General features: G+C 28.2%; 3 protein-coding genes across 3 annotated transcripts in view; 1 reads left to right on the forward strand and 2 right to left on the reverse strand.

Annotated features, from left to right (window-relative positions):
• Positions 1–1,851: 1,851 nt before the first annotated feature.
• LOC107164060 (uncharacterized) overlaps positions 1,852–25,567 on the forward strand; it is a 156,312-nt gene continuing 132,596 nt past the window's right edge. The window contains exon 1 of the mRNA XM_089226896.1: positions 1,852–2,461. Within this exon, the coding sequence (XP_089083022.1) occupies positions 2,389–2,461 (73 nt within the window). The 5' untranslated portion in view covers positions 1,852–2,388. The remainder of the gene's footprint in view (positions 2,462–25,567) is intronic.
• On the reverse strand, positions 12,112–13,591 carry LOC107169196 (uncharacterized). Its single transcript, XM_015518867.2, has 2 exons — positions 13,446–13,591; positions 12,112–12,642 (listed from the first exon to the last, which is right to left on the reverse strand). Exons 1-2 carry the CDS (start codon positions 13,482–13,484, stop codon positions 12,229–12,231), a joined length of 453 nt encoding a protein of 150 aa, XP_015374353.2. The 5' UTR covers positions 13,485–13,591; the 3' UTR covers positions 12,112–12,228.
• On the reverse strand, positions 17,551–18,557 carry LOC107164064 (uncharacterized). Its single transcript, XM_015511745.2, has 2 exons — positions 18,396–18,557; positions 17,551–18,001 (listed from the first exon to the last, which is right to left on the reverse strand). The coding sequence occupies exons 1-2, from the start codon at positions 18,429–18,431 to the stop codon at positions 17,618–17,620; spliced, it is 420 nt and encodes a 139-aa protein (XP_015367231.1). The 5' UTR covers positions 18,432–18,557; the 3' UTR covers positions 17,551–17,617.

Genomic DNA, 25,567 nt, shown 5'->3' on the forward strand with positions numbered 1-25,567 from the left:
CAATGAATTTTCACGTTTAAATTTTCATTTTTCGTTAATCCGTTTACAAGATATATCCTCCAAAGTTGGGTGATTTTGGGTGGTTTTTGTATGTTATAGGTGTATCTTAGGTGGTATTTACACACAAACACCCTATAAGTGTTGTTTGATAAAATAATCATCCTGTATAATTAGATATTACACGACTACATAATATATAAATGGCTATAATTGTATGCGCTATAATATATTGTTCACGGCTTTCCTTTGAGTTTCCTACAAGGCATTCTTCTGGATTCGTTTTTATTTAATTATAAATTATTCTTAATTTCTATTATCGATCACCTAATCTTATTTTTGTAACTGGAGACCAAGGTGTTTTAGAGGAAAAAAAGATCCAACATTGTGTTCAACGACGCTTCTACTTGGATCAGAAATAAGAGTCAACTCATATAAATTATTATAAACGCTTCAATTCTATTTTAATTACAATATATTCATAACAGAAATATTACTATCTAACATACAACATTGAAACTCAACTCATTATTATTATGTTTGTAAACGTCATATCAAACACAGTTAACCGCATCTCTCGTGGAAATCAGTTCGTTGAAAATATCTAAATTCAGTCTTCAATACCAGGACAAACATTCTGTTTAAAATGGTATATAATATTTTTATTATAGGTAGCATGCCGTCGCATTACAGTGTGACAGTGTCTACATATTATATAATTATATTTCCCTTATACGATTTAAATACGAACATGATGTTCGAATTATGAATTAAGTATTATAGTAGCCTTAAACTGAAATGAAATACAATATAAAACGTTTTTCATTTTTTTGAAAACTGATCTTTGAGTGAACACACTGTGAATAAAGTTAAGTACATTTGCAATTTATCATAATATAGACTATATATAGGTATTTTTTAAGATTCGCTGTTTATATCCATCATCAGAAAGATATATATCATATTTTACACAGACGTTTATATATTAACAGTGAGTACATTTTTAATATAATATGTAAAAATGTGTACGATACAATATTAGATTTTACAAACAAAGAATAAACGTATTATAAAATGTCTAAAATTCTAATAAATGTCTAAATCGGATGGTGTTATAACACATGGTATGATACCTTCAATTAAAAATTATAAAACGATTATTAAAAATAATTCTATGTCTATTCATATAGTATGCAATAGTTATATATTTTGAGTTTCAGTCAAGCGATGTGGATTAGTCCATGATCAAATGTTCGATTCCAAAACTTAGCTTCAAGTTGCCTCTGCATACTTGCCTCTGCAAAGGTCTATCATTCGTGTTAATGCATGTATTTCAAAATGTCAATAATTGAGACCAAAAATATTATCACAAAGTCGTATTATTAACGACTCTATAATTACTATACTTTTGATGGTGGCGTGGGGTGAGTTAATTTTAAGGAAAACGAAAATTATTATCGTGTGTTAGATCCCGATTTTTTTTTATTGTGTTTTGTGTGAGGGTAAATCGTTTTAAAATTACATTGGATACAATTTTTTTTCTGAAATTTTTGTTGTACACTTACTTTCATAGATACTAGGGAGGTATACTGTGTTTTGTTGGAGAAAGGGGTGGGAGAGAGGCGTCTACTGGTAGAAAATCGCATTATGTCCGCCAGAGGCTAATCGATATTTTTCTTGCGCTTACGGGTCAGCTAATATTTAAGCGTAATTGATGAAATAATAATAATAATAATAATGACAATAACTGCAACGATAATAATTCGGTTAGGAGATGGAGGAAAAAACCAAGCAAATAAAACAAACCGCCGCTGAGTACAACAAGGTCGCCACGGCACGTAACGTTCGGTCGCCGTCGGCCGTCAGATGGCGGTTTCTGCTGTCGTCGCCGGTCCCGCCGGCCACCGTCCCTAGAAACGTGTGCGAGTTCCAAGTGCGTCGCCTTTCTGCCCGGACCCTCCGAGCACGTTTTTTCTCTCTCCCTCGTCGTTCCTTTCGATCGTCCGCAGACGTCTTCCGCGTGTGCGTTTCCAATTTTCAGCCCTTGTTTTTGCGATTTGCACAACACTACAAATCACTGTTATAATATTGTTATTTGTATTATTAATATTAATTACATTTTTATCGAGTACCAACCTAATAATTCATACGGTTCTTCGTCTAAAGAAGCCGTGGAAATGAACGACTTTCGTGAAATCCCTGAAAACGAAACGAATCACCAGAAAATAGAACTTTAAAAACCGTAAGCCATACGATATTCTAACACCACAACCATCCATCCGTCGTCGTTCTCGTTGTCACCGTCACAACCTTTTATACGACAAAATTATTCAGATTGAATAGAAAACCCGTCGAATCCACAGATATCCACTTGATTTACTTCGGTCCCCAATGGCGGACCGGCGAGTGACGTGGTACGTGGCCACGCTGTCAGCAATAATAATTTCCGTCGCTGCTGGAATAGGTGAGTGATAATTATTTTGGTGTAGAGACTAGAGACCACTTGACGACGTTTAGTAGTGTGTACGAAAAACAAAAAAAAAAGCTAAAAATCCACCCCATATAATGACGGAAAAAAAAATCGTTTGCACAAGTGCGTGGAAAACGACAGATGGTACTCCTCATCAAGGAATTCCTTAAAATTAATTTTGAACGAAAAATAGTAATTATAATAATAATAATAGTAATAATAATAATAACACTATTATTTTATTTCCTAAGTATGTATACGAAACACGTCTAACATAACGCGATTTAATAACCTATAACCTCAGACGTAGTTTTAAAGTTAAAATTGTACACGAAAATTCCATTTTAATCATCCGGTAGTAAAATTGCTTATTTTTCGGTAAGCCGAACCAACCATAACGATATTATGTCATTACGAACTATTTCCAAACAGACATTTGATAATTTTAGTTCTATCTGTACAGCATACCAACAGTTATTGCAATTAACCATAGTTGACAGATATTAGTCGTTTTTCGTTACATAGTTCGACTTATTAAATACTCATATAGTCATATATGAGTTCGTATGAAAAAAATATATCTGAGTTATTGTTTAATGCACTGCTATTCGGTATGTAAAAGTTCAGCGCGTTATCCTATTGTGATGGCAGTAGTTGAAATATTCGCCGAGTTGAAAGTTTCAATTATTCTTATGAAACATAATTTCGTTTTAACGTAGTTTTTATCTACGAAAAAAATTCTTTGAAACTAATTTTAACTTAAATTTAAGTCAATTATAATTTTAATTAATATTTTCTTTGTTTAATTTCTTTATTCATCATAGTACTAAAAATTAGTTTTCTAATTCATGATTTATGTCATCAAAAATAAAAGTATTATCATAATTATAACTTAATGGTGTGTTATTAATAATTAACCTAGTTTTTTTTACTTTATTAGCTTTTCATGTATTATATTAAACGATTTTGTTAATTACACGTAACTTTTTTTTTTTTATATATATATGAAGGTAGGAAATACGTGTCGAAACAAATAAAATTAACTTAGTAATGATGCTTATCTGTTAAATTGTACGTTTGAAACAAATTAAAAACAATAGATTAAATTGGAATTAAGCGTTAAACTTTAAATTGAGAAAGAAATTGCATTCGTGTTAAATCTGATCTTACCTTTTTTCTATTTTTTTCAAGATTTCAGGGACTATTTTCTTAACTGAAATTCAGGGATGTAAACGATTTGTGATTTAGAAGCACTTTTATTTCAAATGTCTTTTATATCAATCGTTTTTTCACACCCTTTTACTTCAAACATTCAGGTTGTACTAACCAGAATTTATTATTGGTCTAATTTAACCAAAAGTACTCTGTAAAATTTGGTAGGTACTTATAGGAAAATCAATAGCTATAGGTTTTTTTTTAAGAACCTTACAATTTTTTTTCTCTTCACATTCAGATATTCAGTGTGTTAAAACACGTCATGGCTACGAACAATACTATTACAATGTAAACTACATAACAATTTTATTAAGAGTTAGTAATAATAAAAATTATTACCATTCACCTTCAATAAACTATTTTAATGTTAAGGTTTATGCTACACGGTGAAAGCATTTGACAAACCGTGTAGATCGTGGGGATTTTAATCATAACGAGTTTGGATGTAAAGCCGTTCAAAAAGGATTTAAAAAGAAAACCCGATTACATCGGCCGTAATCCCAATAAATACTGTGTATAATACATGGGTAGAATGGTACACATATATAATATATGAATTTAACCGAGATTATTGTTGAAACTGATAGTCACTTTTAGTCGAACGAATAGCTATCTCAGCGTTAACATTTTTGGGGGAATGGTGCTCCAAACTGTAAACAAATTAAAATTAAATAAAAACGAATTTGACATACGATCCACGATATCTAAACGTACGTAAGCAATTCTATATAATTCTAATTTAATGTTTACTAATTAGTAATTACCAACAGTAATACCTATTATTATACCATGGTATAATAAAATACCTACACCACACATGCACACCTATAGATCACTGACAAACTCAGTGCTGTATGGAGTTATATCGAGACAATGTGATCATGTGACTTGTCGGTTTGCCGAGATAGCGTATTATGAGTAATATGTTCTGTGTTTCACTTGATAATCATAATGATATTATATTATATTGTAGCATTGTACAGTGGTAATAATAATAATTAACTCCCCGACGTATGTACACTGCACATAGTGCACTGCATAATATATTCAAGGTGTAACAGATAGAACTGAATTTTGGAATAACTTCTGTTCTAATTAATACGTATAGGTATATTTGTTTTTCATTAAGAGACCTTAGAGCTACATGTATAATTTTTTTAGAACTGAAAATAAAAAAATGTAATTTAACTAAAATTATTTTAGATACCTAAATTAAAAATAGCCTATTTAGAATCTGGTTATAAGAACAATTTTGGTGGTAAAAATATTTATCTAAGTGACGTAGTCAATTTTTAGAATTTTTTAAAATTAAATATTATATCGTTTAAATTAATTTAGAACGTAATAACTTATTTAAAAATATGATTTTTGAGAATTAGCTGACATGAGTATATTTCTTAAATTATTTTTTTGTCATACGTTTAGCTAGCATATTTTTTTTCAGGTCTTTCTGTTACACCCTATATATATTATATATATATATAATATCATATATTACATTAATTATAAATACGAGAAATACACGTAGTATACAACAGAGTTTGAAATCCGTCGATACATAGTGTATTTATTATTTATACAATGTGCTCGGTGTTATATTTTATTCGAACGAGTCTGTCTTCGGATGACAAGACGCGTGTGTCAATGTATATGGGCCGCTGCAACGGCGTAAAGCCGTCATCGCAAAGAGTTTCGTAGTCCTAAGAAACTTTTGTGAAACATTGTTCTACGTTCAAACGAACGAATGAATAAACGAATGGTAATATTGTAATAATGACATCTTGCGTAATGAAAGCCTTTTGTTCTCGGGGCTGGTCGCAGTCGTCGGCAAAACTGTTGAAGAATATTTTTACATATATATATATATATATAATATTTTTACATATTTATATATATATATATAGTTCTTATATTCACATATTTTTGTTTCATCGTGCTAACTTATAATATTCACGTTACCTATTTAGTCCAAACACTCGTCGTCGCAGTTATAAGACGACTGGGTGTTGGCGGCCAAGGACAGGCTGGGGACCATGGGCTTAACAAGTTTTAAGATAAATATTGCTTGCTCTATTATTTTTCTTTCTCTTTACCGACATAAATATAAAATAAAACTTACGATAAATATATACTGGGAAAATGTCGTTTTCACGTGCGCGCACGGGAAACAGCCGAGTGATTTAGGAGACGCACTCGTCCTCTCTCCATCCCCCCTGACTAAATGGCTAGCAGTCGATGGAATTGGAAAACTTGTTACCTACTCGCGGCCTTGTATGACGACGACGAAAACTTACAGTATAATATAATGTCATTATAATAGTCCATGTATAAGGAGGGTACGGGCCAGGACTGCCGTCGAACGGTTTTGGTCTCATAAGTCCATTAATCACGCGCTCTGGTGATACAAATCCAGCCCGATGTTTTCGGAACGTTATGACATTATTATAATAATATATGATATTTATCTTACGTGCAATTATTATTGTTTTCGAAGTCGAATGGCTGAAAGTCGTTTGTTAATTATTGTTCAGTTGCGATTTCCGTACATTATTGGTTCGGGATTTGAGATTCACTCGAATATATTTATTACAAATAATAATAAGTAATAACAAAGAAAAAAAATAACCCATATGTGTATTATAATAAGCGAACCTTGAGTGCTTGCGCGCTCGTCGAATCAGTTTGTTCATGTATTATAGTGGTAGCGATGTTGGTTGTGGAATTATGGTGGAGTAGTTGTGGTTGGATGGCGGTGGACATTGCTATTTCTTGTTTATAAGGGATTTATACCCGAATTATCGTGCCGGTCGATCTTTAATTACATCAACCAAAATTATTTCATTTCATTTTTTTTTTTTTTTTGTTACTGTTATTATTTTTATCTCCAACTCTGACCCATATACGTCGGTTTTAGTGTAAACAGCTGTCATCCGCATAATTAATATAATTGAATGCGACTGGTTTTAAAAAAGTACGCTTTATTTTTGTTTGAAGTTCAATTACGATGAATTAAAAATAACTTCTATTTTAAATTACTTTATTTTTATAAATTATGAAAAAAACTACAAATATATGTTTATACTAAATATATTATGTACCTACCTATGTGGTCAGATTAACATTATCGGAACCTTAATTTAATGCAATTCGGTGGATGGGCGTATTTAGTTAATTTTTCTGTGCATGTAATGTATACAAAAAATAATTTTAATTTAAATTCTAAATTTATTTTAAATTAAAATATGCATAAATAAATACACATTATTTCTGATAATGTTACGTACTTTTTATGGAAACATTACTCAAAATAAACTAAAATATATTTATAGTCACATATAATAGGTAAGTATACATCATATAACCGTAGTAAATATCTGAGAACCAGCGTTTGTACTTAATCAGTTATCATGGATGGTGAAAAAAAATATGATATAGCGCTCCAACACGTATAAATGGAGTCCCCGAGGTGCTTTAAATTGTTGTTGAATACATAAAATACATCTTATACGGGGGAGTCGTCATTACGACGTGCACAGTATACAACCGTTTCACTCCGCAAAGAAAATAATAATATAATAGCCATAATACAATAATGATGCATAATAAAAAGTGATATTCAGGTGTAAACCATGACGTCAAATACTGAATAATAATAATAATAATAATAATCTGAAAATGCATGTTATTCCACGAAAACCATCAATAAATTATATTGGTTCTCATTATTATTAATATCGGCTATATAGTCATGTTAAAATATTATGTTTATAATAATATTGTCTTGACTAAATGTGTACATGACGTCTGCATGACTGTATGACTGTGACTATTATATTTCCATTATTTTGTATATTAAGCACGTGGCTATAAAATGGGTCTAATGCAATATTGATAATAATACTAGGTTTACAATGTTCACAGAGGTCCACTGAGACTTTTAACGATGATTATTTGTCTCTATGATTAGTGTATACAAAGGTCAAGCGATCGTTAAGACGTTCACATAACAATAATAATATGATAATGTACGGACTTCGCTAGTGTCTAAAATATTATATGTTACTATATCTTAAACAATAAAAACTAAAAATTTATTTTTATTTCGCAGTCGAATACAGTCACAACACATTCTTTATTAACCGGTGAAAACCAGACAAAAAACTAGCCGTTGTATTATCATTCAACTATTTTCACTCAGTACTTTGTAATTTTCTGCTGAAAATTAATATAAGATAATTTGCACTTACCTGTATTTCAGTGTCTGTCCGTATGTTTCAGCACGCTATACTGAAAGATTTAAATTTGAAGAGACTGTCTATGAGCAATACATTGTGCTAATGCGTCTCTGCGTCTTAAATCTTATCATACCAAAATCAAGGACACACGATCCGACTATTCCATATAAGTTATATTGGTAGTTGATATCACCCACGACATAGTATTACGTTCAATTTGATCAATTACCGTGAACTTACAACTAAAAAAACTACATCATAATAATATTATCGATAATACTTCACTTTTTCTTTGTATCACACGTTTACAGTAATTTCCTTTGTATATTACCATTGGCATATATTTTGTTTAAATTACATTAGAGATATTGAATCAATAATATGCATCAATATTTTAAGTTTTTTTTTATTTGTTCAATTCACTATTTTAAATAAATTGCACACTTCATAAAACAATTGTTTTTAAAAACCTTAATTTAAAAGAATCATAACAAATTACGCATTGTTTTTGACAAAAATGTTTCACTCTTTGTCGGACCTTCACACTAATAATATATAACCTATGTTAATTATAAATTTATCATAACCCAACTGTATTTTAACTTGTTTTATAATACGCTCGATGATATTTATAAATAAGACCAAGATAATTATGATAAAACTGCTTGTGACAAAGAAAATAAATGTACGTCAAAAGTAACACATATATATATTCTAGACACATTATTTACTCAGTTTGTATCACAAGTCCGGAAATTGAAGAATATTAACATATATAAGGGATGAATATTATATATTCTGACAACTTTGTTGTCTCCACCTATGACAGTTTCTACAATGTATCACATGGACACTAAAAATGCATTCAATCATTTTTACATGAAATTGGATTCAAAATAAAATACCTAGTTTAATGTTTATAATATGCAACCGTGATCCTAGTACCAATAAAAACTTTATACATTTTTTTTACTGTTATTGCATTATTATATTCATCTTTATTATTTCTATAGCATTGTTTACTATTAATTAAAACCACGTCTTGTATATTAAGCTGTACCTTTTTATACATTTATTTTTCCAGCGAATAAGGAACGTATTTATAATGCTAATTCAATATTTATACTCAGGTAGTTTATAATATTTTGAAATTGCAATAGTGCACAAGTGCAAATAGTGCATAACATATGTCAATAGTTTAAACATAATTTATCTAATTATCGGGTTCGATGTTAATAAATAATAATCTTATAAATTATAACAAAAACATGAATTTCATCTATGTAGATACTATAATATTATTAAAGTACATATCCATATAATGTTTTTGTTATTTTTTAGATGTATAAACTGAAATTGGTTTTGATCGTTAAATATTAAGCAATATTATATATTTATTATAGCTAGGTACCTCTTACACGTATTTAACAGTAAAATATTAATTGTATGCTACATATTGCATATATATATATATATATATGTATAATCCTACCGGAGTTAAAATATTATAAGCAAGACTAACAAATTTACTTATTATGTTAAGAATTTCATAAAAAAAAAACTTTTTTCATAATATAGTCATTACCATTTACATTTGACGATTATTGGTTTATATTTTCAGGCGTTTTCTCGTTTAGATAATCAAAAAGTTTGAAGTTTTTAACGAACTACCTATATAAAAAAAAAGTTTTTATAAACAATCTTAAATGCTGGAATATAATACGGCTTATTATAGCGAATCAGTTTTATACAACAAAAAAATAAAAATTATAATAATAATAATAGTAGGTAATTAATAATTGTTACCGATAAGAAGTTAAAAAATCGTGTGATTCGTTTTATTTGGTCAACCATTCAGTCATAATTATATAAACAGCTATATTTTTCAAAAATTAATCATTACCGTTTGCACTTGACAATTATCGGTTTAAATTTTTCAAACGTTTTCTCATTTAGATAATCAAAAAGTTTGAAGTTATTATCTAAATGTATAAAAAGTTTTAAATGTTTGAATATTATATGGCATATTATTATTGAGAGTCATTGTAACATTTACGAGTATAATAGTAATTAATAAATGTTACAAATAAAAAGTAAAAATTACTAACTCAATTATCAATAACTTCAGTTATTCACAGTAGTTTAAAAATGTGTCATTCATAATCAATTATATTGGTTTTTTTCGTGAACAAGAGCTGGTTTCTATTGTATAATGGCATAGGTCGTCGTCCGACCTTCGTCATACAAAATAAAGTAGCTTAAATTCTGTGTCCAATTAGTTTTTTAAAATTAGTTTCTTATACTATGTAGTTTTTTTTTTTACTATAATTAATGGTGTAAGGTTCGATAAAAATATTCATCGATTCGATTTACAACACCAGGAAATGCTATTTTCGCTTATTATTTATTTATTACACTCCTGTTCTAAATTCGAATACTTAACGACAAAGCTATAGATTATGTATTCGCAATGCGTATAAATCGCGTCACGATGCGTGGACAAGGCGACAGTAAAAAATAAAATAAAACCATATTGAATTTTTTCAAGTCATTGTAATATGGGTAAAATATCAGCGACCGACTGCGCAGAAATTCCCTTTGGCGTTCGTCCGGTATACGTGGTTATAAACAGCTACGTCCTCTGTCACGCGTACAAGCACACATCGCATAATGTAGCATACAATACCGTACTCCCGGGTTTCTTATACCTAATTAAATGTAAATATGGTGGTGACAAGCAAAAAATTAGATCGCAAACGCAAACATCTTAGCCGGATAAACTCTGAGCGAGAGACCCAGTCAATAGAAGTCAATTGACTGCCAACAATATAATGCCGCCACCGTATTACAATGAAATGTGTATGACAATGCACATGTATGTTGTGCGATTTATAATATTATTATTGTGTTATTATGACGTCATGTCCGGCGTGTGTGTTTTTTATTGCCTAAAAATGAAAAAAATAAAAACGGAAGCGGTGTTGCAGGTGCTCGAAACGACGGTGCAAAATACAAGAAAAGATATTTTGTAAACTTGTTTGTGGATGAATGTTACATAATAATAAAATATATTGCATTATAAATATAATATGAAATAAAATATATTACCTACTTATTCATTCACATTGTAATGTCCACATTAAATCTGTGTGTTTGCGTTTATTTATGATTACTCAATAGAAGTTAATATTTTGTAGCTTAATTTTTCGGTGATACCCATAAGCACAAATTGTTTATAATAATTATTATTTTTTAATAGCACATTTCAAAGTGTAAAATTGATTTGTTGTTTTGTACCTTAGTAGGAGGATAAAATCGTGAAAATAAGCTGCATTACCTGCAGGTATCATAATATATCAATTGCACTTTACAGCTTATAAGTTTTAATTTGAAATTTGACTACCTATTTATTTAGTTCTCAAAAATGCATAATACATTTTTCTATTTCAAAAAACAATGGTGATCGAATCTGATAAAATGTTGTGCATAATCATTTAAGATAACCATTTACAATTAAATATAATATACAGTATAAATAGCATACGCTTAGGTACATGCAATGTGTTTTTAAATAGAATTGCTATCTACATATTAGTTTTATTGAAAATGACAGCAAATATTCGTCACACCTATGTGCTGAGTTACCTTAAACGAACCAGAATCAAACTACCATCATTAATTGAAAGACTAACTTTACAATCCACCCACATAAAAAATATTTAGTAATTTTATTGAAGCACTTAAAGTAAATGACGTTTACTTAAAACTACAATCAAATGAACAAAAAATTAAAACTTATTATTTGCACTCGTGGGTTGTTAAAAAGGTAATTTTTTTGCGACCATGGGATGTTGATTTTTGTGCTTTTGAGTTGCGTTTGTGTCATATTTTGTGTTTATGAGTAACATCCACATGTTATATGTATCCACAGTTATATGTATACTTAAAAAAGGTAATTACAATTTTTGAATTTTTCTATAACAACTCATTTCTGAGTAGATATACTACTCGTGTTAGATATAAAATCAAAATATCATATCAATAAATTCAATTTTTTTATGTAACATAACTTCATTAAAATGTGTCATTAATAAAAATATGTATCTAATATACCTAATAGCTATGCATAATTTGATTCTCTAGAGGGATTTTGAAGGACCATAATATTAATTTTTAACAAAAATTATTGGATACTTAAAGATGATTCATTTGTTTTATTTAAACCGAAATAGGTTATGTTGATTAGTAGAAAAACAATAACATACATCTAGTTAAAAACAAAACATTATTACATTAATCGTTATTCTATAATTAGTTGTTTGGTAGAGTATTTAATGCTGGGTTGTAAAGATTGGCACGAGTACCATCTAGGTTATCTTTATAATTTATCAAGTCATCATAGTTTTGGTATCGATTTTTGGTTTGATAATTGATTGTGGGATCAAATTCATTCATTGCCGCAATATATTGTATAACATATTTGAACCACTGATTTTGGGACTTGAGAAGTTCATTTCTTGCTCTTTCTACAGCAGGAAATTCGACTTTTCTATCAAAATATTCTGTTTTCATGTCGTTCAATGCCTGCAAATCGTCCATCAAGTTCATTTCAGCTTCTCCCAATTTATAAAGATAGCTTTTTGTTGTATATAAATCTTGGTTTGATAATGGTTCAAATGATTCTGCATTGCATTCTATTGCACTGTAGCTTAAGATGGCGACCATCTAAAATTATAAAAATATTTTATCTTATAAATTATTAGACACCTAGTTTATACATTAAAATTGAGTATCTATTTAATGATTATTGGTAAGCGAATTATTACTAAAATGTAGTGAAAATCTCTTAAATTATAATTTTGTTTAAAGATAAAAAAAAAAAAAAAACACAGGTGTATTAATTTTTTCAAGATTTATAATAATTAATTTTTAATTTTTTGTAGTGGTAACATACTAATTTTACTACCATGGCAATGAATTGCATATATTTAACAGATTAGTAGATCATTGTATGTAAAATGATATATTTTAATATAGTTTTTACTTAAACATCTAACTATATTCCGGTTAAATTTAAGGGAACATAATATGAATATACTATAGATATAACAATACATTTATGTGAACTGTTATATTAACTTGTATAATTTTAATGTTCAATATGTTAATCAATTTTTATTTAATACGTAACGAAAGTCTATAATATAATAATACCAAAATGAGTATAGATATTAAAATGTTCTATGTAAATGTATAGTATTATTAACATACGATTATTAACTTACTAACGTATTGTTTGTAAAACATAACCCAAATAAGTAAAAGTTTTTCAGCAATTTTAATTTATTTCATTATATACGTATTATAAGTCCGTTACTCAAATTCAGTAGTATTTTATTTTATTTTTTTTAATTCTAAAATGTTAGACTTTTTTCTTACTTTTATAAATTGTAATTTAATTGTAACCTTATTTATATATTAAAAAAAAAGGTTTATTATTATAATGTATACACTACAAAAATACATACCACCAGACTGGAAAACATTGAAATTTCCTTGAAAGCCATATTTGGTTGGAATTTCCTCAAGTGTATTAAATATTTGTGTCAATTTTAAATGAATAAAATATTTAAATTCTGAACGGTATATATACGATTTGTTTTATGTTTGATCTCTACAATTTGTTGACGCAAGTGAAATTCATAATGTTTTACAAATAAAAAAAATATTAGTATGTATGTAAAGTAAATATTATGACGATGATATTCATTTCATTGTTTATACGGGGTACATACAATAATTCAAAATATGAACATATTTTGAATGAACTCATATTCGTTTTTTTTTATTGTTTTGTTTAATATATAAAAATATTTAATTGTTATCTATAACTATGAGGTTATTTTTTAAAATACGATTCAAACCTATAACAACAAAATTATAGTACATCAATAGGTGTGTTATGTATAGCGTGATATTTTATAGGACGTTTAATTATAGTTTTGATATGGTAAAGTAAAAACAATCAAAATAATAATCATTTAAAATCATTTTTCTATTACTTGTGAAATTGAACATCCTATACAGTACTTTTTGATGGTTGATTGAATGGTTTTTTTATTGATTTCAAAATCTATGTGAATATTACAATATGGCAAACAAAACCTTCATTTTAGATATTTTGAAACACACATGACAATATAACTAATGCAAGCAATATGATATTATTTTAATTACGTCATAATATTCACGATAATCGAAATCACACATAAATTTATGAAAATTAAATCAGTTATTTATTTAATAGTCGGATAGTATATCAAAAACTTGAAAAGTTATAGTGTGTTTTAAGCAAAAAACCATATTAAATTGTCCAATAAGTCTTTAAAGAGTTTTTCAATTTTTAATTTTTTTTCAACAAATATATTAAAATATCTTTTTAATATTCCTTTTATCTTAGATAAATGTTTTTGAAATTAATAATAAAATGTTATGTAGAACATGCATTTAGGTTTAGTGCTTAAACCGAGAAAGCTATTAGTTTCACGATAATGTTTTTTTTTTTTTTTTTTTAACAGCATTTTTTTTTTTACTTTGAGCAGTAAGAATGATTATTAAGACCCAAAATCCAGACAAAAACTGTTTAATTATTATTAATTCAGCATTTGTAAATTTAAAACTTTCTGATAAAATTAAATGTATAAGTTTTACCTACCGATTGGTAAAAATAATAGTATCCTAAAAATACTTTTTTTCTTTATTTAAATATACAGGATATAATTCTAAATCATTTTAATGTTCTTTAAGTTGGAGTATGGGGTTAGGTTAACTCTACATGATGAGGTAATTACTACTTATTCGTAATACTATCAAAAGTTAATGTAAATATTGTGTATTGTTATACGAATTATTAGAAAAGATCTCATTAATTTATTGTAATTATTAATTAAATGATTATAAATTTTCAAATATAATTTTCAAAGTTACTATCATTTGTACATTTCACGCTTCAAAATACGTTTTTCAATGTTTTTTTTTTTATTAATTGTTTATGGCATCAACTACGTGGTTATTAGCCGGCGTTATATATTAAATTTACATTCATTACTTACATACTTGCTTAATTTCTACTTATTACCTATATTTAAAGATTTACATTTTAATCTAAGTTAGAATATTCAAATCAGTTGACGCATTTCGGTTGAGTTGACGAAATTGAAGAGTTTTTTGGTCGTCTCGGGAGTGGGTGATAGCATCTCGTATAGTGTATCGGGTAGTTTTAGTTCAATGCGCCTTTCACTGAATTTATGACATTCTGTTAGTATATGCTTGACTGTAATGATTGTTCCACACGTCAGCCACGATGGAGGGTCTTCTTTGGCCAATGATGTTTAGATTTATATTAAGCATACCTATTACGAAATTTATGAATACAAAATTATTGCAGATTGTAAATTACTAATGCATTTGTCACTCATTTTATAGAAAGTTTGCATTGGAAAAAATAATTTATTTTTATTTTATGTATTAAAAAAAATATGAGCATTTTAATGAAGATTTAATGAAAACAATAACATATTATATATTTTATTAATTCATTGGTGAGAAATGTTAGGAAAATTTTACTTACTACAACCAAATATGAGTAAGTACGTAATAGATATATATATATCTTCTAGCCGTTATAATAAGTATTTTATTAAATTCATAAAATATACAATAAATGTTGTCTATATGATTGTATTACAATCAAGCACCGTGCGAACTACTTTTTCTGAATTCCGTAGTTAAAGGCACATGAATTAATTTATACTACAATTATTGGCACGTTGGAAAATATTTGAAGTGGAATATATTATTGTTATTTATTTGATAATGGTCAATATTTGATTGGGTTTAACACCGATGATTATTTACTAACACTTAAACTATCAAGGACGACTTGTTTAATTTTGTTGTTAAAAACTAAAAAGTTTGAAATTATCGATGCAAATTGGCATATTATTGTTGAGAAGGATATGATATTTTATTATTTTCCATATTTGATAACGATATAGGAGGAACATCATATGTAAATTAAGTTCAAAACTAATTACAATTTTTAATTTTACACACTCACATTCGTGATGGTTCTCACGTAACCCATCGTTGTTGTGTAGCAATACAATTATGATATACTATCTTTGTTATGTAAAACTCATTACAATAATTTCTTCCACGCCATTAAAATACTATATCCAAGTGCATGTATTACAGTGGTAACTGGGCAACTTTTATGTGTTTATCATTTTTTAATTCGTGATTGAGCGTCAACATAATTATATTTTCCTTATGTGTCTTGATTAAACCATTATGTGATGGTTTATACAAATCTATGTAGTCACGTGTTTGTGGTTTATTTTTAACTAATTTAACTATTATTGAATGAACGTTTACTGACAGTATTTAAAATATAATTGTTTCAACTATTTCATTGTACTCTTTAAGAAATAAAAATGCCAGTTTTGATCTGTATTAAATATAATAACAAATAATAAAATATCTATAGATATAATGGACAGACCAAACATATGAAACTAGATATAGTATTAATTAGTTTTAAAAAGTTTTAAAAAGTTACGATAAATATTTTGGTCCCGCAGTTCATGAAGGCAGTGAGCATGTATATGATTTTTGATTCATGGCAGTTAGTAGTAACCTGGCTAGAGAATTAACTGGCTTATAACCTTCTATTCCAATTAATCTATTTTTTATTGAGCCCCTTGATCTGGGTCAAAACTACTTCACTAACTATAAAGTTTTACTGAATAGTTTTAAATGTTTAAATAGTCAGATTACCGTTAACACTTAAATAATCAATATTTTACAATGTAGAACAAACCGTAAAACATATTTCAAAATACGTTGTTTTTTAAATAAATATAATGTAATTTATTTGTCATACATTTTTTTTTCTGTAGTAAATTATGTAATTGTATAAATAAATGTATATCGTACAATCGTATGAAATATATACGTGTAAACATATGAAAACCAAAGAATATAAATATATTATAACCAATATATTATTTTATTTATATATTTATTTATTTGAAGAAAAGTTTCGATTAAAAAAAAAGTGATTACCCACTTTAAGAATAAAATTGAAATGGGTTGAATACAAAATAAGTCATCCTTCCCAAGGTTGTGCTTTATCTTTTTTACGGTAGTGACAGTTAATTAGAATGGAGAAAAAACAATTGTTTCTTTTCATTTGAACGCTTTTAAAAAAGTTAAGCGACAGTATTAAAGAAAACATAAAAATTGTTTTTAACCATAGTTTTTGTAAAAACATCAATTTTTGAAACTTATAAATAAATATTAGCATCTTTTGTTTATGCAAATTACTTATTACACACATAACTTAATTCAATATCACTTCATAAGATTAGTCTTATTGACTATTTTTAGATAATAATTGGTTAACACTTAAATTTAAATATAACTTAAATTTATATACGTTTTATATTTTAAATAACAATAACATAAATAAAATTTATGAAGGATACCATAAAGGTCGATAAATGTTAAGGATTGGAAATAAGAAATTGGAATTTTATCAGTCATGATAATTTTAAAAAAAACTACAAGTAGTTATGTTTGAAAATATTTTGTAAATGAATTTATTAACAGACAACTAAAATTATGTAATATTTAAAGGTTACAATAAAATATTAGGGTCGATGGAAACACGGTCGTCCGTGTGATACACTGGAGAGTCTATAAACCCTAACTCATTTTTGTATTTTATCAGTGATTGGCGGTATTTAAGCAACTTATTTTCAAAGTAGTCTATAGCTTTTTCGAATTTGCTTAATTTTTCACTTATATCTAAATTGAGGTTATCTTGGTCTTTGTATAATGAACGGTAGTCGAAAGCACTTCTTGCAGAGCCAATTAAATTTAATAAAGCTTGGTTCATAGTGTATACACTTTTCTTGAAATCATTGAAGTTTGGAGTGGAGATTGGATAGTAGGGCATAGATGGCAAGTACATTGTTAATGTTGGCGGTTGCTGGAAATCAGCTTTGACATAAGCCAGAATCTGAAAAAAAAAATTGTTTTAATACTCGGCAATTGATTGGAAATGTACAAACGATTATAAAATAATAATAATTTAATATATTTCAACTTTTCAATAAAATCTTTGAAAAATGAAACTTTTATATTACATTTTTAAATAAAAAATAAACATAAAAAACTTATTTTTTTGTTTTTAAGATATATAATATTATATTATGCATGTTCAGGGTGCAAAATTTATTTTAGATGTTCACGTAAAAATTTCAATTTTACAATTTATTTAATGCAAACTAATAAGTGACTATATTATTATCATCATAACATAAAATATAATAGTTAATAACGTTAAGCGATACAATATAATATAATATTATGAATTATTTCGGAAATGATAGTTATTATTAAAATATACGTACCAGAACGACAGCAAAAACTGAAATTTTAGCCGTCATCTTCGTAACAGTGTTATTTACTGCTGACAATATAGAAAACCCAAAATTGATGTCTAAAGCAGAGACTATGGGTTTTATACAGTTTTTCAAACAGCGTAATTTCGATTATGTTATTTCAGGTGTTTTCAGACGTGATTGTTACCTGTCATCTGCAGTAAAGTGTAACAAAACAAATATGGATTATGCTATTCACTTTAAAATATTGTACAGGTCGATATTGAAAAGCCTACATAGAACCAAGAACAAACACGTTATTAAAACTATGACGATCAAATATTATAGATAGTGAATGGACACAGTCAAGAAGACTTGATAGAGTTATAATAGGATTTTTATTTATTTCTCAAAAACAATATATACACTTTCAATAATATGTTATGTATAGGTTGAATAGTGGTGACCCTGTATATATTTATATACGGTTCAAATGTGCTTTGACTTAAATGACTTTGACTTTCCGTAAAATGTAAATACATTTTGACATTGGTATTGACATATTTACTATTTTAAATAAACATACGTAATATTTTATGGTAGCTATCACAAAATTTTTCCGTGGAAGTAATGATGGTTATTGATTTGATATCTTGAATATTTGACGTCAATAATACTTACATCATTTACTCTTGAATATATGAACCGAAATATATTACGACGATCGAAAAAAGAATTAGGAAATCATTCTCTAGCCTGATATAAATACAATAAGATGGGATTACCTGATTCACACATCCACGCACTCTTATCTTTTTCTCCTTTGAGGTAGAACTTCATACTTTATTGATCATAAAAACTATCTTTATATAATGCATTTTTATGATAAACTTTTTTAGTTGAACTAATTTGATTTAAATTCCAAAATGTATAAGTAATATGTAAGTTAATAATTAGTTTTTAATAATGCTATACCTATTTGGCTAAATGAGCCAATTTTGAACATTACCTACTATGTTTACCAATCTAAAAACAAATATAACTATGAGTGTTTTATGAAATAGTACAAAATCCTAAAATCATGCCTGACCCCTAACAGAAATAAATATATTTACGGTACTTATAATACTTAAGCTAAGGAATTATATTTATTTTATACCTATTTTGATAGTTTGCACCATCATAAATGTTGAATACTTATATTATGTGTGAAACTTGATCAATTAAAATAAAAAGTGTGTGCATTCGATAATAATACTTTTTAATTTATTTACATTGAAAACTGTTAGTAAATTCAATTTTTTAATATTAAAATCTAAATTAATTTTCCCGCCAAAATAAATTTTCAGAGAAGTATTTTGTATTCCCTTCAAGTATAAAACTCATTATATTGCAATACCAACTAATAGCTCTGAGCCTAAAGCTCTTAAATTTTTCTTCTTAATCGTTATAGTATATTAATCTGTGTCTTAATCATTGACATTATTAAATTTGCATTTATATGATAACATTGGTAGGTAGTATAATTTATAATATATATATATATAATCAGTACTATTTTCGATGATTGAATTTAAAGTAATAGAAGAATTAAATATCCTAGAGTACCCAGTAAAATCATTAACCAAAGTTAAGAACGAAGATAAAACCCCAACCCCACTAATGGCAGTTCAACTGATAAATTATCGTAAATCACAAGAATTTTCAAACTCTGCAAGCTTCTAAATTGCCTAATTAAAACCAAAAACCATGTCGGAAATCGAAAGATTCTCTCCAATATACAAATTTCTAAAGATTTGGTTACTTACACAAACATTGTAAACTCCAAATACGATGTGAGAAATGTAATATCTCACATAATTATTCAAACTGTTGTAAAACATCAGAAATCCCTCCTAACTACGTAAATTGCAATGGAGTTCACCCAGTTTGTTATAAGGGTTGCACCTATTTTAAAAATATCAAAAGAAAAAAAAACTACACCAAAAAAACCCCACTTAACCGAAAATTATCCCTACCATACTCTTAGGAGATTTAAAATCTAAAAATGAAATATGGGGTCGCCTAAAAAACAAACCCAAATGGTAATAAATTATTCCAATTCACTTCTGAATTAAGAATCATACTATTACAACCCTTCAAACCCACCTTCCACATAACAGGTAGACAACCAAACATATTAAACATTTATCTTGTTTCAAATTTCACGACACAATTACATCACAAAGTTTCGAATGAATTAGAGTCTGATCACGCTCCAGTTATCATAACTTTGTATAAACAAATAGTATTAATTTCTCAAACCCCAAAATTAATAAATCGGCCATTTAACTATGACATTTTCAGAGAAAATTAATAAAAGAAAACCAATTAATACGAAGAGTCAAGTAGGAACTTGATAACAATAGATTTAAATCTTACAAAACATATCTATCAATAATGAATCCAAACGCTACAATAAGAATACCTAGTCAAACAAAGGGACACTATTTCTCCGCTTTATGTTGGACTAGCAAACTACGGAACAAACATTAACAAATGCAAAATTTTTACCCAGCACTTTGAAAATTGTTTCACAACTGGGGCTACTAACACAAATACAACACAGCAAATAGACTCTATAATTACATATTCTACGGAAATATATACTATCCATCCATGCAGTCCCGAGAAATCAAAATAGATAATAGACAGACTTGCAAATAAAAAAATTCCTGGACACGGCCTTATTACCAATAAAATTCTCAAAAACCTTATCCAAAAAGCCCTCTCATTCTTAGCTAGGCTTTTAAACGGACAAACTCGAGTTGGGTCCCAGATTTCAAAAACAGCACGAGTTGGGTCCCGGTATACTTTATGGAGTACATTAGTTGGGTCCCGGTATATTTTATGCAAAGGTGGGCAAGTTAATGAAAATAATTGAATCAAATTAATTAAAATTAAAGTTAAGATATAAAATAAAATTAACTTAATTCAGTAAAAAATTGTACATCAGTTGGGACTAGCCTATTTGCGTTACCCAGGAGACATTACCGCGGACCCAATTCGAGTATTATCAAATATTACCGCGGACCCGATTCGAGTATTATATCATTTATATCAAATAATACTGCGGACCCTGTTCGATCCTTTTGTCCAAAATTGATTACCGCCGGTCTTGGACATAGGTATGATAAGTGACCGCGCTCGGTAACTCGCGTTGTTGGCAGCACTGACGTGTCCGTCACCCTGGTCCGGGCAACAACGTATACGCCGCCGCCAACGGTCGTCGCTGTTGTTTACGTTTGTTATGATCCGTTCGCCGTTGCGTATTATTCACGTGCTCTTGTGTTAACGGCCATCTTGTCGCCAAAAAGTGTGCTCTCACAACAAGATTATTGTTCTTTTTGCTATTGCTATATCAGCATATTATAAATCCGATCGATTTATCCGTCGACCTCATCGAGCTCCCGATCGAAACAGTTATTTAATATGCAAGTGTCGATACGACGTTGATCCGCGTGTGAGACGTTCCGGTGCTCCCCGTTACTCACGTGTTCTTAAAATCTTCAGTTCCGAGATATAGCCGCTCCGCCTTCAATCGACGATCCACCAGCAGTTCAGCTAAGTCACTGGAAGTTCCGCCCGACATTGAGTGTTCCCTCAGAGCGGTGTTCCCCGCCCCCTTATTTCGCTTGTTAATATACATATTGCATATATATATGTAATTATGTAAAATATATCAATTGTGTCGTTAATATTTAAATCGCTGTTATTCATTACCACAAGGTGTTATCTATTTCTCACAAGGCTCCGGATGACCGTGTGCCCGACGACAACCTTATTAAAAGGCTCGTTGGTACAAACAGACCCAACTCGTGTTTTTTTTAAGAGATCAAATATCTCAGGACCCAACTCGCGTTTTCCCTTTTAAAATCCATTTTAAGAATAGGATATTTTCCAAACACCTGGAAACAAGCAATTATCATTCTTATACACAAACCTGGGAAACTTAAACAGTTTACCGGAAAGCTATAGACGTATTAGTTCACTACCTAATCTCTCCAAACTACCAGATATGATACTGCTACACAGATCGAAACTATACTTAAAAATTATTCCACTTCATCAATTCGACTTCAAACCTCACTACTCCACATGTCATAAGCTTCAACGAATATCAGAAACAATAATAGATGAATTTGAAAATTAAATAAAACCAAAATCGTTATCGTGGTTGTACTTTATATCATGTTTATGTTTAATATCATAAGTATTTGACATAGATATTACAATATAATGGGTATATGAGTCAAATATATTAAACAATATTATAATTATATATAATCATTATTTATCAACCATGCTGAAAAAATGTGATTCTTTGTTTAATAATCTAAATTTATAATGATAGCATATTAAAAGTATAAACGACACGTTCATCTATTATTTAATCGTCATTAATTAATGATTTTTCAATTGAAATCCATTAATTAGTTTCATTCAGAATGAAAATTAAACAAAGAGTAAAATATTATATGACAATATTATATTAGGAGAATGCTAGGTTATTTACATTTTAATTGATTCGATTAAAAATGTAAATCATTCTACATTGTGAAAATAATCAATACACGTTTTACATTGTATGATAATTATGATTTATTAATAGGTATCTACTTATATACGTTACAAGTTAAGCTAGAACAAAAAAAATGTCTGGACAGTTAATACAACATTATATAATACAACATTTTATCAAAACAAAAAAAAAAAATTCCACTAAATAGTTTTTGTATAGTAGTTACATAGAAATAAATTATCTAATTTTCCAGACAATATTGAGTTCAAATACATTAACATTTTTTTTTTTAAAGTTTTTTTTATAAAATTTTTCCATGTAAGATATTTTTGAGACCAAATGAAATTATTGTTAAAAGTTATTATAAATATGTATTATTATTTTTGAAAAAAATGTCATGCTACTCTGATCACATGTGTATATTGATGTATTTCATTGCGTTTCAATTATTATTTTGATTAGTTTTTAAAACCATGAATAATTCAAAATTTTTATTCTTTAATCTCTATACAAAACTGCATGTTTGTACGTAGATAATTAGAAATACATATATTTATGATTTATAACCTTTTATTATTTAAAATTTTACATATTATAATACGCATTATCTTGATATACTTTATTCATCGATTAAAATCTGTTTTATTATTTGGAGGAAACTATAACTATATATAAGAAGAAAAAAATAATTTGATTTTATTTTAGAAAAATTTACATAATACAAACTAATTATCAAATTTGATTGACAGGTAGATTTTCCTCATTTTCTCTTACTTGCCAAATCATAAAATATTATTAACATTTGCTAGACATTTAAAAATTAAGTTGTTTTTGATTCTTCATGTCCCTGTTATACCCATGGTAGCAGTTTTATTTTATTTCAAATATTGTTTTTGCGTAAATATGATTATTTTTAGTCATGAACAAGATACGAGTTATGTAAATAATAAAACATCAATCATAATAATCAAAATCATATTATTTGTGTAATGTAGATCACGAAATTTTGACAACAGTATGTTATGTAATTTATGTATAGCATTTAATTCGTTTATGGTGAATGTAGGTTTGTACACACAATGAACAACAAAATAAATAACAATATTTAGAAAAATTCAAAAAAGTTTTTATAATAATGTCATTTGGTAAAAATTCATTTTAAAACGGTTTTTTTTTTTGTTCTTTTAAAAGCAAACTCAGAGCAATCAGTCATTAAATCGGAAATAGACAAATAGTTTTATTACCGTTTTGTGTTAAGATGTTAAAGAACAAATACGATAGGTATCTTTGAAATATAACGTGGCCATTTGTGAGACAAATCGGTCTTGTGACATAAACCACCGGTATCAGTATATTTGCTGCGTTACGCGTTCCATTGATTTTACGTTTATTGCCTATAATATAGCACAATGTTTTCTAAAATACATGAACAATAGCTAGGTATAGTGAGATGTTATCAAAATAATTTGAAACTATAAATTAATATACCTCGTTCTTAATTTTAGAGCATTTAATATTCGGTGAAATAATACAAATCGACGTTCTGAAGCAAAGATCTATTATTATAAATCAGTTACTTAACATGATAATAATCGGGGGTTATTTATTTCCAGGTGGTGAGTGATAATATTATGTTGAAGTCTAAGATCAAGATTATATAAGGCATTAAGGCACGGTTAAAAACACGTAAATCTTTTGCATGAGTTTTAACAAATGACTTTTAAAATGTACACCGAACAAATAGAAATCTGTTTAGTTTAAAAGCAAGTTTGAGAATGGATTTTGATGGCCGTCAAAAAAACAAAATATCGGAAAAATATTTGAACGAAATAAATAAGTATGGCATTAGGTATTTGCGATTAAAAACAGCACTGACATTTTGATAATAAGAAGGGATTATCGGGAACAAATTAAAAATAGTTACAGTTTATATTATATATAGGTGGCACGTTAATATGAATTGAATAATCGATAAAACGTGTAATGCCGATAATATAATATACATATATATAATATATATATACCCTTAATATTACATGGTTCTGAGTACCTACCCACCTACTCGAATATAGCAGTAACGGAATTAAAATCATTTCTGGATGCTTTTTCGTGAATGGGATAATGTAAATTACGTGAAATTATATAATAATATTCCACCATTTAGGTGATCAATGTAATATGTATATATTATTATTATATTGTGTACCTATAATGTATATTATTGTGATGTTGGTTTCATTGCTAAATACTCTGCCAACAATATTGTTATTAAATTAATAGCGGAGGGAATTGAATACCAAACTGAGTATGTTTAATGGGATTTAATTTTGGTTCAGATATACTTGCAGCGTACGCCCTCGAGAAACCGAAAACTGTTTCCCTGGGGTTAAACGTCACCCGCCGGTACGTCATCGACGTACGGTCCACGAGGGATACGTCATCGAAAATAAAATCATATTATAGTTCATATATCGAAAGTATTACAACCCTCTTGATAGAAAAAAAAAATCCATAATATCATGACGGATTTGGAGAAAAAAATCGACGAAACCATTCACAGCTAACTTCCGTCATGGAGTCCAGGGAGAAACACGACAATATGTCAATGCATTTATTTTGCGTACAACATAAAATACATATC

This window comes from Diuraphis noxia, unplaced genomic scaffold, assembly GCF_037042655.1.
Source record: "Diuraphis noxia isolate RWA-SAM2 unplaced genomic scaffold, SU_Dnox_SAM2 contig0004, whole genome shotgun sequence".
Classification (NCBI taxonomy): domain Eukaryota; kingdom Metazoa; phylum Arthropoda; class Insecta; order Hemiptera; family Aphididae; genus Diuraphis; species Diuraphis noxia.

Coding starts and splice junctions, on each gene's coding strand:
- LOC107169196 (XM_015518867.2), bottom strand. CDS start 13,484: ATGGCTTTCAAGGAAATTTCAATGTTTTCCAGTCTGGTG. Junction 12,643..13,445: donor CAATGTTTTCCAGTCTGGTG/GTATGTATTTTT, acceptor TTATAATTTTAG/ATGGTCGCCATCTTAAGCTA.
- LOC107164064 (XM_015511745.2), bottom strand. CDS start 18,431: ATGACGGCTAAAATTTCAGTTTTTGCTGTCGTTCTG. Junction 18,002..18,395: donor CAGTTTTTGCTGTCGTTCTG/GTACGTATATTT, acceptor TTTTTTTTTCAG/ATTCTGGCTTATGTCAAAGC.